Genomic DNA, 14,321 nt, shown 5'->3' on the forward strand with positions numbered 1-14,321 from the left:
TCGAAACAAAAAATTCCTTTAGATGGTAAACTTTTCTACAAACTTTCTAAATCCATTTGTGTGTCTTCTGTAGTTGTTGTTCTCCCTCCCTGACTGAGGGTGGCGCTGGTTACTCGTCCTGTTGTGTGATATAAACATCATCAATAAATATTTCCTGCTTTATTCCACACAAGGGCTGAATCGGACATTTTTACGAGGGGGCTGGCAGGAAAAGTATCTGAAGCAACTGGCCAATCACGTCACAGAGTGAGCCAGCTGGCCAATCAGAGCGGGCTTCATCAGGAGGGGGAGGGGGGGGTCTTAAAGAGACAGGAGCTAAAACCAAGTGTTTGAGACACAGGCTGAAGAGAGGAGCTGCAGCGACGGACAGTGATGTGTTTACTGAACATTAGAGCTTTCAAACCTTTTTAAGCAATAACACAAATTAAAATTATGAACCTGAACATGAGCACAAAATACATTTGATCACGTGTGACTGTGTCGGTATCTGTACGCTCTCAATCGACCTCCTTGACACAGAACTGCTCCGATAAAGAAATTCAATGTACCTCATAACCCAGAACAGCACGAAGGTCAAACAGCTCAAATCTTTCATCTACAACTACACACGATTGATTTATGAACTGATTTCAGATGAGAGCGATACGGTATTATTACACAGTAAATACGTTTGATTCCCGATTGGTGCGAGCGACGTTTTCACGGAACGCCGCACCAGCCGCTCTCTCGTCGTGTTTCCTGTCCCCTCCTCGGAATAGACTCGCTGGCTGACGGATGGGATTACTGTACCTTCAGCTTGGGCAGACGCTTAATGGTCTTGAGTGGCCGCAGGACCCGCAGGACCCGGAGGGACTTGATGGTGTTGATGTCCTTGCCTTTTGTCCCTCTGCGCACACGGGGTGGGGGGGGGGAGAGAGAGAGAGAATCAGTTTGGGTGACGCAGTGTAACTGATAATCATGTAAACCCTCTGATCCCAGCCCCCAGGAACAAGGGCTGTAGTACACACTGTAGTACACACACTGTACTGTGTGTACCAGTAGTACTTCTTTATACTGCGTTAGTGGAGCAATGCAAGTGAGAGAGTGTGGTGTTATTTTACAGAAACATGCTGCAGGGAAGATTTTAGAGTAACAAGCACTTTTACTCTGGTTCTTGGAAATAGTTCATATTTGAGACGAGGGGATTTTACATTGATGATTTAAATATTGTGTCATTTCTGCTTAATATTATGTTTTATTATATTCATCTTTTCTCACATCCACCTTTCCCTCTTCTTTCCTTGTTTCCATCTGTCTTTATGTTTTCTTTCTCTTCCTTCCTTCCTCCCTTCCTCCCTTCCTTCCTTCCTTCCCTCATTTCTCTCTCTCTATATATATATCTTCAGTCTCTGTTCAAACACATCCTTCTCCTCTGTCTCTCTTTCTCTCACTCCTCCTTAACCCTAACCCCAGTTCTTTCACCATCACACAAAGCCCATGTGTTGTTTCTATAGAAACGTTATATATCTAATGAAAGAGTGAGTGAGCTGCACGTTACTGTGTTATAAACAGCGTGGAGCGGCTGGGGGGGGGGGGGGGGGGTTAAACTAACAGGTGCACTAATAACGGCCGAGCCATCACTCACTCACACACTGACATTGGCCAAGGACACTGGGATCTTTAATTAATCAGTCACGCAGCCTCACGACATGGACAGAGACGCTCTCTCGGTCGTTTCTTCTCCACGTAGAAATCAGGAGTTTGCAAATATCTGTGGATGTGCACGGCCGACAGCTTCATGTGTGAAGGTTGTGAAAGGACACAACAGGAAAAGACAACGTCTAAGAGCTCTGGTGATGGACGCTAGTGGTCCCAAGGGGCCCCCTGCTCCTTACACCACTCGGTCACTAAGGCAGAGACACAAACTGCTTTGTCGTATTTAATTTTTAATAATGTATAAGACGAACACAGGCAGCTTCACAGATCCCTTTACTAGAAATCAATTAATGAGGTGTTCATGTGCGTTTGGTCTAGTCTAGTCTTTGGTCTGTTACTTAGCAGGATTACACAAAAACTACAGATTAGTGGTGGAACATTTGATTGGGTTCTTTTTCATAGTGAGATTTGTTGTTTATTTTTTTTACGTTTTTGTTGATAATTCATATTTCTTGATGGAAAAATATTAACGAGCCTGCCACTAGTCTCATATTTACTGGTTTGTGAGTTTTGCCTGATTTAAAGCTTGTGTTTTATATAAATCTGTACAATTGCTATTCAGATGTAGCACTACTCTAAATGTCATAGTACTGCTTTCTTTTGTACAATTACAGTAAAGCAGTAGCAGTAAGTAACACTGTCTCCTCTGGTCTCCCCCCCCCCTTTACGAATGATCGATTGAGCTGCAGCTTTAATTCATGTCATATATTCGTATCTGTGCTTCATTATAAAGTGGGTGAGGCAGGACGCGGCTCGAACAGGAGCCTGGTTCCATACGTTTCAGGCCCGGGGCGTTCTCTCTCCTCTCCTTTCTCGGTGGAGAACTCTTAAGTCTGACAAAAAGGCATGCAGCTCTCATGCTCAGATGACTTGGTTATCCTGGCATGCAATCTGCAAAGTCAATGCCAGTCCTCGCTATTCAAGGAGCTCGACACATTGAGACGGCAAGAACAGTCTCCCAATAGCTTTCAGAAGAGCCGCAGGCAAGGAAGATGTAATGTGCGTGCGTGTGTGTGTGTGTGTGCGTGTGCGTGTGTGTACACAAGGTTGTGTGTTCACATCAGTGAGGCACAGATCACCACTGATAGCCTAATGTGCTCAGCAGCCTGGCATATGAGGTCATCATCACTGATCCTCTCAGCTGACGAGCACTTCCTGTTTAGAGACGCTAAGAGCTGACGTCCAATCAGACGCGTGTGCACAGGACGCACGAGGCTCCTTATCGAGCAGGTTCACGTGCGGCAGGAAATAAAATCATGTGCTCAAATAATTATAAACTCCATATTTTTCATTTTAGCATTTTCCTGTCCCTCTCTGTCGTTCTTTCTTCCTGTGTGTGTGTATGTTGGCGTTAGATTTGTATTTATGCTGGTCTTCTGAAAGCTATAACTCGGAGTTCCCAATATTGTCTTTTTATTTCGTCGCCCCAATATTGGGACGGGACGTGACTTTTCCAACAGGGGGGGGAGAGGAAGGAGGTGAGGAGGTCGGGGGGGGGGGTCGTATCCCAAACACGATGCGATGGAGAGGTTGATAAGAGGAGGAGCTTTCTCTCTTTCACATGTGGGGGACGGGGAGAGGGAGGGAGGGTCAATAAGTTACAGTTAGAGAGAGGGGCAGTTCCCACCTGGCCACGCTTTGCTGGGATCTGATGAGAAAAAGCGGTTATGAGCACACACACACACACAGACAGACACACACACACACACATTAACACAAACACCACCCACACAAACGAGAGCAAATGAGCAGATAAAGAAAAAACAGAGGAAAATAAAGATATTAAGCAGATTTCACACAGACATGAAGGTACAGAGACATTATTCAGCTTTTTAAAACTGACAACAGAGTGAAAAGAAAAACACAGATACAGAGATAAACAGAAGCAATTAAACTGATCATCCAGTGAAAGACGAGTCCGAGGAAATATTAGAGATTATGTGTACGAACATGAGGACAGAAGGACAGAAAGAAAGAATGTCATCATAGTGTAAAGTACTTCAAAGTTATTTTTATGTTTAGAAATGAACATCGAAATGAGAAGAAATATGAGAAGCATCTTTTTTTTAAATTGTGCCTTTTAGACACAGCAGAATTTAAATATGTGTCCAGTATTTAAATTATTCGCTGTGCCGCCACACTGTGATTTGTGTGTATTGTTCCAACTGACGCACGTATAAGATGTGTGCGATAAACGGAGAACGGGTAATTACTCTTACGCAACCCGAGCGCAGACACAAACACAGTTATGCAACACAAACAGAGTAAATGTCAGTGTCTTTGATTGGAACGGTGGCGCCGGCGATAAGAAAAGCAAAATAACAAAATGTGACATTTGTCGAAGACGGACGCGTCGGTAAACGGGCTGAGAAGGACAGGAAGAAGAGCAGGAGACACAAGACAGGAAGACGAGCACGGGGACGGAGTGATGAAACGGGCAGAGAGAGCAGGCATTACCCCATGAGGCTCCTGAAAGCAATCCAAGCCAGAAAAGACAGAAAGAAAGAAAGAGGGAAAGAAAGTAAAAGACAGAGACAAAGTCAGCAACAGATAAAAAGACAGAGAGAAGCATCAATATATAAAGCAGAGGAGAAGAAAAAACACACAAGGAGACAAACTGCAGAACTTCAGGACAATTCAGTGGGTTTGTAAAGCACTGGTGGGAGGAGGCCAAATAAACGACCTCGCTAGATACCCAGAATGCAACGCTGGAAGTTTCATGGGGATCATTAACTCTGTTTACACGGCGGCTACGGATCATTTCTTTCTTTCTACAGAGCCCGAAGGGTCCGAGCGAGGATTTTGAGGATTACTGTTGCGTTACCTCCCGATACTTTTCTTCAGTTTAGCTCGGGGCCACATTTTTTCTGGTTGAACACGTCCGAGCCCGAGAGAAACAACTAAAGCCGTTTGCAGACATGGAGTCCAGAGAATGTCCTGATAATTGGGTCGGCAGCTCTTCAAACTTCGTCTTTGACGTGAAATGACAACGTCGCATCGTTCGAACGGGAAACGTATCGCGAGATAAACCAAAGTAATCCTCAAAACAATTCCCGCTGTGACTCCGTGTTTCCGATTGGCTCGAAGGTGTCAGGTAACCTCCTGTGGACTTACGAGCAGGCGAAGGCCACCAGAGCTCCGCTGACCACGATGAAGTCCAGGATGTTCCACAGGTCACGGAAATACGCGCCAGGGTGGAGCAGCAGCCCCAAGTCAATCATCTGCAGTCACAGAATAAAGAATAATGGAATTATAGAGAAAATCAAACCAGATGACGCCGAGATTTTCATTTTCCTTTTCAGGGTTTACTTTGATCCCTCCTTTCTTCACGGCTTAAAAGATTTAAATCACCTCTGCTTTTCATAGTTGGCACCTTCAGTGCACTCACCCAGACCGTTCATTATCTAAAGTGCCTGCATGGCATTAAGTGCCGATGGTTATCACAGCCGAGAGGAGAAAAACCACAAAGCCATTAGCAGTGTCAGAGCTGCAGTCCGCTGGGTGCTAACCTTCCCAGTGAGCGCAGGTTCAAAACACACACCTACAGCCACGCTAATCTCAGATTAATTGTTTATCTCAACACGACACGAGTCCTAACTCCAAGGTTTAGATTAAATTCAGTTGAGAACATCATTATAAATAAAATAAAGTCTGAATTGTTTTGTGTTTTTTGACCTGGAAATCACCAAACCTTTACGTGGTCAAACGTGTTCTCACCTTAATCACCATCTCAAATGTGAAGACTCCAGTGAAGACATAATCCAGATACTTCAGAACCTGCAGCAACACACGGGGAGAAAATATCCTGTGAAGTGACTCATCTGCAGATCCAGTGACTGATGCTTCTGGTTAGAGATACTGTGTGTGTGTGTGTGTGTGTGTGTGTGTGTGTGTGTGTGTGTGTGTGTGTGTGTGTGTGTGTGTGTGTGTGTGTGTGTGTGTGTGTGTGCACATCGCCTGAGCGCTCCCACGATCGCACACACTCATCATCACATACACAAACAACACACACACACACAAACATCACCCCAGATTCCCTCTGTGCCCCTGACTAGAATATTAATTGCATGTATAACATCCTCAATCCCAACATGGGCTCCACAGACAGCGCAGCACAGACAGCAGCGCAGCACAGACAGCAGTGCAGCACAGACACAATCTGCCAAACTGGATTAGAACAACAAGTTATATTTGAAATTGTCAGAGTTTGACTTAAAACGCTTCTTGTTGTTTTTCCCAGCTGTCAGAGCCGGTTGGCCGAGACGCCTCAATCAGTGCGGAAGAATCAGCCCAAATCAGACGTGTCTGTGTGAATCCTCATGCACTTGTGTGAGCCTGCAGAAACTGGTCTGTGTGTCCCCCCCCCGCGCGTGTGCGTCGGTTGTCTGCGTCCAGATGTTCGTTCACGACGTCCAGCTGTCAGTGGGACTCACGTTGTTGCGCGGCGCGTTGGCCTGCACCGGGTCCTCGGCTGCCAGAGCGATGCTGCTCATGGTGATGACCATCAGGATGCACATCTCGAAGTAGCGCAGGTTGACCACGTAGTGACACAGCCGCCGCACCCTACGACACACACACACACACATATATTACCACACACATTCACTTAAAGTAAAAGTGCACAAGGAGTCGTGACAGCTCACTGGGTCTGTTAAGGTGAAGACAACACAAAAAACCGTCCACGCTGATTTAAAGGACGTGACTCTGGGTTCACAACGTTTATTAATCAAATCAATATGAAGCTTCTGCTGAAGAAACACTGATATATGAAGTTTAGGCTAAATTTTGGCTAAAGCAAGATGAAGAGAGTTGGGATTAATAATATCACAAAAGGTGACTCATTAAAAAAGATCCTTAGACAATCAGAAGAGCTACATTAAAATATGTATAATATATGTTTTATTTTAAGAACTGCTGCGACAACGTTGGTGAATTAAATGACACATCTACAGCTTTTTGTTATTCTACATGTTTTATGAACTTTCTGATGTTTGTAGTTCAACTCAAAGCATCAGTCTATCTCCCCCCCCCCCACCACCCCCCCGGCTGTGACTCACGGATTCGTTTGCCCGAAGACGAACATGGAGCTGTAGGGGAGGATCTGCCGAGGCCCATTAGCCGCCTCCTCTTCCTCCAGATCTTTCTTCTCGTCGCTGATTTGAACGTTGTCACAGTCGATGCTGTTCACTGGTGGGGGGGGGAAAAAACAAGTACGCTGGTTCAGCTCAAAGAAAGTATCAGTGAGTAATGAGACATTTTCTGTGGATTCCAGAGTCACTTTGGGTCCATGTGGTCGTCGGATGATTGTTTTTTACTTTCTCCACTAATTAGACGTCTCTCATAAGATGGTGGTTCCAGGGTCAAGACAGAGAGAGTCTGACTGTTTCATTCGTCTGTGTTCGTAGCCTCGACTCTCGTGGTGGGAGAGACAGATTTTTACCATCAAAGGGAAATTCAGTCAATGCTCCTTTTTAAAATCACTGATATTGTTTATAGTAACAATTTAGACACAACTTTCTTTCTTTAAATCGTGTGATTAGTTGCCTTTAATAATTAGTGTTAAAGTCTTTGCACATCAAGTTTTTATCTGTCATCATTTTATTATTCTATTCGTCCCCATAAATTCACCGTAGGATAAAAAATATATCAAAATTTGGTCGATCCAATCCTGAGAAGTCGTCAGGAAGGAGGAGAATTTCATCATCGGATCAAGGAGCCGCAAAATCATACTGATCATCTCCAAGTCAGGTTGTCAGTTGTCCAGTTTGATGCTCCACCAGCACAGACACCGCACATTAAAAATAATAAAAATAATTTCTGTGATCCAGTCGATCCTGGATAGCAAAAAAAAAAATAATTTGCAGATACGAAAAAAGACAGCAAATCAAACCTGGTCCGATTATTGACAGCCTAAAGTTTTGGAGTCTGTGCGTAAACACGATTGACACAATGTGAAGTCGTACTTATATACAGATACGACGACGTTGTGCTCTACTCACTGGGAATGATGGCGGTCTCCCCGGGCGGCGATGTGACGGTGACGGGGATGTGGATGGCGTTGCTGCTGTTGAGGCCCGCCTGACTCGCCCTGGTGGAGTTCTTCTGGTTGTCGGCGTCCTCTTGCTTCTCCCCCAGACTCAGGCTGCTGTGCATGAGCTGCAGGGGACTGGAGGCGAGGCCGCTGTCCTCGGCATCTGGCTGCTTCTCTCTGGAGAAAGACATGTGGATCTTATCACAGGGAATCGCGGCCGCACTCTCTTGTGCCTCCGGCTTTTTTCTGCCACATTGGATCCACGTTAGAAAAGTTCTGTGTGCCCTCGTGGGACACAGACCACAAATCATCTGGCAGCCAACTCGAAGTCGAGTTTTACTGGGGAGTTGTCCAAACACACACTTATATCGTACATAAAAACAAAATGACGTCTTTTGTTTTTATGTCTTGCGTCGTCTAGAACATCCAGCGGAGGATTAATTAAAGTCGGAGACATCGCGGGTCGCTCTCAGGGCCGCGCAGATGATGCTGCGACTCGTCACTGTTGCAGCAGATCCTCACAAAATAAATATTTTAAAACAGGCAGTGAAGATATGAAATTTAAACGAGCGACTGTGGGGCAGTTTTTTTCAAAACCTCTGATTTATTCAGAAGCTGTTACACTCTCAGGGTTTTCAATTATTATTATCATTATTATTTCAAGGTAAGGGTATTCTATTGTACTGTACTGCACTTATAATCTCTTTTTATATATTACATATCCTGGTCTGAACCAGATTTCTGCTGTTTAATTAAAACCATCTTTGCTTTCGTACTAACTGTCTTCATTCTCGTGCACTGCTGCAATGTTCTGCGTCATTGTGTTTTGTTTCTTATTGTTCTTATCTGTAGATCTATTTTTTATTTGTCTCTACTATTTTTAATCTTTTCTTTTTACTTGTGATATTGAGTGTATAAACTGTATGAATGTGTGTGAATGGTAAACCTGTACTTTAGTGCTTTGAGTGGTCGTCTAGAAGAGCAGCTATAAATCCAGCTCATGTGATTTACAGGCGAAGGCAGAAGATTTATTTCTTTGTCCAATCAGGTGGACGAGAGGTTCGATCACCTTCGTCCTCTGTTCGGGGGGAATTGTCCTTATTCAGCCCTGAGAGCGACGGGAGGAAATCGATCTCGGCCGTGAGTCACGCTGCAGTTTGTCGCCGCTGCACTTTACACGGTGATGACAAAAATAATGACTTCCTCCGTTTGTAGACACGGTGCCTCGCCGGCCTGAGCTGACCTGCAACAACAACAAGTGGCTGCAGATTGAAACAGGGAAGACGAGACACGCTGGGAAGTTATTTATCAGATCTTCTACTGAGACGTGAAGACTTTTTTCTTTTTTTAATCCACTCGGGTGAAACTGAAACGAGCTGCGATCACAACCCTGACGTCACGTGTTTGTTTACACCGTGAACTGCTGAGCAAACACTTTACATATTTAGCAGATATGGAGGAACATCAGTCGTTTTTTTCAGGCCAACCGATAAATATAAGTCCAACGCTCATCCTCCTTTATCTCAGTTCTTCTGCTCCAGCTCTTGAGGAAAATGTCTGACTCTTCAGTCGTGGTGTGCGGTGGGTTTATCTGTTATTTTTTTAGCTGAACGCAGCTTCTTCTGTGTCTGGAAATGTCGATAAGTCTTATGAAGTATTTCCCTGAGAGAAGCAAAGCACCCTCGTGTATTTAAAGTGTGAATATAGAGTCGAACGTGTGCAGCCTTATTACCTGTGGCCTCGGGCTCCGTTTCTGTTCCTCTTGCAGTCGTCTCCATCCATTGTCGACTGAGCTCTGACCATCCGAGAGCAGCGCCCCTTCCTCTCTCCGTTACTATCCCCTCCTCCTCCTCCTCCTCCTCCTCCTCCTCCTCGGCCCTTCCGCTCTCCCTGTGCTCCATTCGCTATCGTCCCGTTCCCCTCTTTGGGTGGACGATGGGAATGGTGATGGCGATGCCCTCTTTCCTCGCCTCCTCCCTGCATGTCATTGTTCTCCTCCTCGGGGGAGCCGGCCTGGTGGTGGTGCCTGTGTCCCTGCCCCCCCTCGTGGCTGTGGCTCCTCTCCGCCCTCCTCTCTTTCGTCTGGTCGGCCTTGTGGTCTCTGCTCCTGCTGTGATGGGTGTGGTGCCGCCCCCCCCCTGCCGTCGCCCCCGTCGCCGTTTCTGTCGCGGTGGCGGTGATGCTTCCTGGGGTGAGCGTGGAAGTTGTCTCCCGTCCCGTCCTGCCGGGGACTCCCCGCCTCGTCCCGTCCCCCTCCTTCGGGAGGCCTGCTGGGTTTGTCGCCGTTCCTGGCCTCCACCACCAGCGGCCGGTCCAGGTGGGTCTTCATGTCCGGGTGGAGGTGGAGGGCGGAGGACATGCGGAGGCGCTCCTCGGGGTCCAGCTCGTTGAACAGGGCCTCGGTGCTCGACCTGACGTTGTGTCTCCTCAGCTGATTGGTCCTCTGCTCCCACACCGACATGCTCTTGGCTGAGCGCTGCTGCTCCTTGCTGCAAACAGGAATCAAACCCACAGGAGAAGATTGTTGTGACGATGACAAACAACGACATTGAACCAGTTCACATTTTGGGGCGAGCACCACTTTCCACGTTTCCATCCATAGACACAAATTCCACAAACCCTACTTCAGTCATCAGGTTCCTAATGACGTGAAGCGAGGAAGAACCGGACGCGACGTGGTCTATGGATGCTTCAACAAATGGTCACCATGGTAAAGCTTTCACTTACCATGCTCCAGTGATATATGGAGAAACTAGTTCAAATCCCCAAATCCAGAATAGGATTCTTTCCACTTCCTGAAAAACCTTTAGACGATAAAGGTCGTGTTCAGCGGACGACCTCTAAATTCTGTTTACATGAAATGACCTGATTCTGGGATTTTATGAGCATGTTATGTTTTCAACTGGTTCAACCTTCAACAACTACAAGTGAGTGAGTTCGTCTTCTCCTAAATGATTTATGGATAAACGGCTGAAGCACAAATGCTGTTTTCAAACGCTGCCGTTCAAGGATTCTGAGTTTGACTCGTTTAAAAGACGAGGAACTAATAAAAAAAGTAGGGTTGGGTGTGTTTTTTTATTTTATTTATTCTTCATTAATGAAAATATCCTGAGTTTGACTTTACCCTCCACAGGCAAATCATGACGTCTCTTCTGTCCTCTGGGTCGTCTTCGTATTAAAAAATCCACTTGCTGAATTAGTGTTTCTACATTTGTCTAAACTCCTAAACAAACTGAATCCTTTGGGGTTGTGGAGTCGACCTACCACACACAACCAGCTTCACCTCTGACTGTATTTATCTTGTAACTCATTTCTTAGGGACAAAGACTAAATGATGAATCTGTGGTTGTTTCCTGGGCAACTGGAAAAAGTTCAGAGTGTCGAATGTTTCCCTTCAGACGTAGAAAAACATTGGACAGGAATAATCTTTGAAATCCAGTGGGACCGGGTGGGAATGAGGCAGGCAGACCAGCATGCGATGGGTGGCTGTTATTCCTGACGTGTTTTTGAACGGAAGTGGGAATAAACTTAATAAAAAACATCAAAACTCATTTGATGCGTTTCTAATGTTTCTGTCTCTGCACAGTGGGATTTATTTACATGGGGCTTTATGGGTTAGTTAAGTTTGTTCCCTCTGGTCACCTGTACCTCAAGATTCGTCGGGCGGGGGAGGAGTAGACAGTGTAACTCCTAAAAGACAAAGACACAGACAGACAGACAGACAGACCGAGGACACAGACAGACAGGTATTCACAGACAGGTGAGCGACAGACAGACAGACAGACAGTGTTTAAAAAGAGAGAAGAGTGAGGGATGAGACGAGAGAGTGAGAGGAGAGAGATGTTTACACAAATACACAAGTGGGATGTTGAATAAGCATCTCCGGCCTTCATCTGCATTTTTAAATCCATCGATATGTATCAGAGATTTATTCACTCAAATGTGTGTCTGTATTTATCTGTGTTATTTACATGTGATTGATTTCTCTATAGGAATCATAAATACATTTCACTACATTATTAATGACGACATGACAGACTATTCACTTAGTTTTATGGAGGTCCAGAGGTGAGGAGAGGAAACGAGAGCAGAGGAGACGAGAGGAGAGGAAATGAGAGGAAGCAAGAGCAGAAGAGAGGAAACGACAGGAAGCAAGAGGAGAGGAGAGGAGACAAGAGGAAAGGACACGAGAGGAAGCAAAAGGCAGAGGAGGGGAAACGAGAGGAAGCAGGAGGAGAGGAGAGGAGAGGAAACCAGAGGAGAGGAGATGAGAGGAGAGTAGAGGAGAGGACATGAGAGGAAGCAAAAGTAGAGGAGAGGAAACAAGAGAGGAGCAGACCTTGAGGGAAAAAGACAGTAGAGGAAACAAGAGCAGAGGAGACGAAAGGAGATTAGAGGAAACAAGAGGTGAGGAAACGAGAGAAAAGGAAAGGAGAGGAGACAAAAGAGGAGGAGAGGAAAGGAGGAGACAAGAGGGGAGAATAAAGAGGAGGAGAAAACAAGGACCATTGGGAAAACAACAGATTACCAGAAAGGAGACACGAACAGAGGAGAGGAGAGAAAGAGACTAAGATGAGGGATGAGGAGAAAAGGGGGAGAGGAGACCACAAGGACAAAAGAAAGGAGAGGAGACAAGAACAGGAGAGAGGAGAGGACGGAAAGGAGGAAGGAGAGGAGGAGTATATTGTAACAGAGACTGTTAACTCACAGTGACTGAATGCTGTTGATGGACGACCTGCGAGAGAGTGCATCTCGATTTTGCTTTACAAAACTGTGCATGCAGAACAGAAAAACAAAGGAAAAGAATGAGACACGAATGCGGAGGGGACGAGTGGACGTCCGTCCGTCCCCGTGTCCGCCCGTCCCCTCCTCCGTAAACCACAACACAAGCAGATACATCGTCATAAGAACAAAGACCGAAATTAAACCATTCAGGAGCTTCATCACAAAACAGAAACAAAGTTATGACTGGAATTATATTTGAATATATAAATGTGAGTTTTAAATACATTTAGATTGAAAGGGTTTTTGTATTTGTTAAAAGTCTGGAGTGATTTTGTCATGAAACCCTGAATTTCTCTAAAAAAAGCACAGAGAATTCACACAAATGGTAAATTACATGTTCGATATACAAATTAAAATATTCCAATAACACTGTAAAACAACGCACAGATCACGTAACACAACAGTGATGATGGTGAGAGACGTCGACTGACCCAGTTCTTAGAGGAGCACGGCAATTAAGGAACAAATTAAACACTTTAAATTAATAAACGGCGGCGTGAAGCTCATGTGACCAAAAGCACAGACTGTAAATAAAGATGGACGACATGAGAGCTCCACAAAAGTGAAGCCAAAGCGTCTCGACCGCCCCCTGGTGGCTGGCTGCAGTATAGGATACGCTATTTTGTATTTTTGGGACATTTTTGTGTTTTCTGTCATTTTAAGGCTCCTCTATAGGAAAAGGAGGCGTCTGTCCACACTCTGTGTTCATTTGCTGGACAGTGGGAGACGTGTCGTCCATCTTTATTTGCAGTCTAAGCTTCAGACAGGGTCCATCGTTTGTTTTTGTTCTCACTTAAACTCATTTAAACTCCAGTATTGCGGCGATAAATCAAGACGCTCCAGTTTTTTCGCTCCAACTTTGACAGACTCTCATAATTCCAGTGTTCATCAGGGCTCTAAAAATAGGTTAAATTTGGAGGAGCAGTTAATTACCTCGTTGACACAAGACCCCAGACCTGTCAATCACAGGCCAGCGGCGGGGAGGGGGGGGCAGGTCAGACGTTTTAGCGCGACAGCGTTTATAAAGACGTCCCCGTCATTATCGTATCTGACAGAGAAGATTGGGGTTTTTTTCTCTTGTTCTTCTGTTTCGCTCGATAGCTCTCGTCTCCTAAACGTTCAAAATGAGGCCAAGGGCTAAAAGAATATACATGTAATGTTATTTATAAACTCCAGATTCATAATCATAGTTGCTTAGAACTATTTGTTAGGCTGGTATCTATAATGGCTTCAAATTAAAAGGCCTCTGCAGCCTATTCAAGTCAAGCTAAAGCATTTCCTTCCCTCTGTGAAGCCGAATTAAACACGTATTGTCGATCGAAGCTTCCTTAATTGCCTCTCAGAGCGACGGAGGTAAACGGTGGAGTGTCGTAAACAAGAGAATGACACACACACACACACACAGAGGGACACACACAGACAGACACACACACACACAGAGGGACATGTATCTCCGGTGTGGGGCTGAAGCTGCCGTCAGAGAACAGAGGCTCTGGGAGACTTACGCAGCGATGGAGATGTTGGCCGCCGACATCGGGCTGACCTCCTTCACCTCCAGAGCTTTCTGCAGGGCGAGCTTCTTGTTGGCCGCCTCCTCCTGCTCCTCTTCGTCCTGAAACCAGTCACAACCAGGATGTAAAGAGCTTCCAGGCGCCGCTTCCACATTTACATCGCTATACTGTACGTAATTAATGTCTTCAAGTGCAACACGGAGTTTGAACCGAGCCCACCTTCGTCAGCTCCTGCGCGTTGGCGAGGTTGTCGACGGCGATGGCCAAGAAGACGTTCAGGAGGGTGTCTGAATGAGGAG

General features: G+C 45.6%; 1 protein-coding gene across 1 annotated transcript in view; it reads right to left on the reverse strand.

The window, feature by feature from the left end:
* The window catches only part of cacna1bb (calcium channel, voltage-dependent, N type, alpha 1B subunit, b), a 95,177-nt gene that overhangs the window by 21,108 nt on the left and 59,748 nt on the right, over positions 1-14,321 (reverse strand). Inside the window, 14 exon segments of the mRNA XM_034603245.1 lie at positions 790-886; positions 3,323-3,343; positions 4,153-4,164; positions 4,810-4,916; positions 5,413-5,472; positions 6,129-6,258; positions 6,753-6,882; positions 7,695-7,903; positions 9,459-9,865; positions 9,867-10,215; positions 11,375-11,416; positions 12,435-12,497; positions 14,017-14,123; positions 14,242-14,309. Of these exon segments, the coding sequence (XP_034459136.1) occupies positions 790-886; positions 3,323-3,343; positions 4,153-4,164; positions 4,810-4,916; positions 5,413-5,472; positions 6,129-6,258; positions 6,753-6,882; positions 7,695-7,903; positions 9,459-9,865; positions 9,867-10,215; positions 11,375-11,416; positions 12,435-12,497; positions 14,017-14,123; positions 14,242-14,309 (1,802 nt within the window).

This window comes from Hippoglossus hippoglossus, chromosome 12, assembly GCF_009819705.1.
Source record: "Hippoglossus hippoglossus isolate fHipHip1 chromosome 12, fHipHip1.pri, whole genome shotgun sequence".
NCBI classification, from domain to species: Eukaryota; Metazoa; Chordata; class Actinopteri; order Pleuronectiformes; family Pleuronectidae; genus Hippoglossus; species Hippoglossus hippoglossus.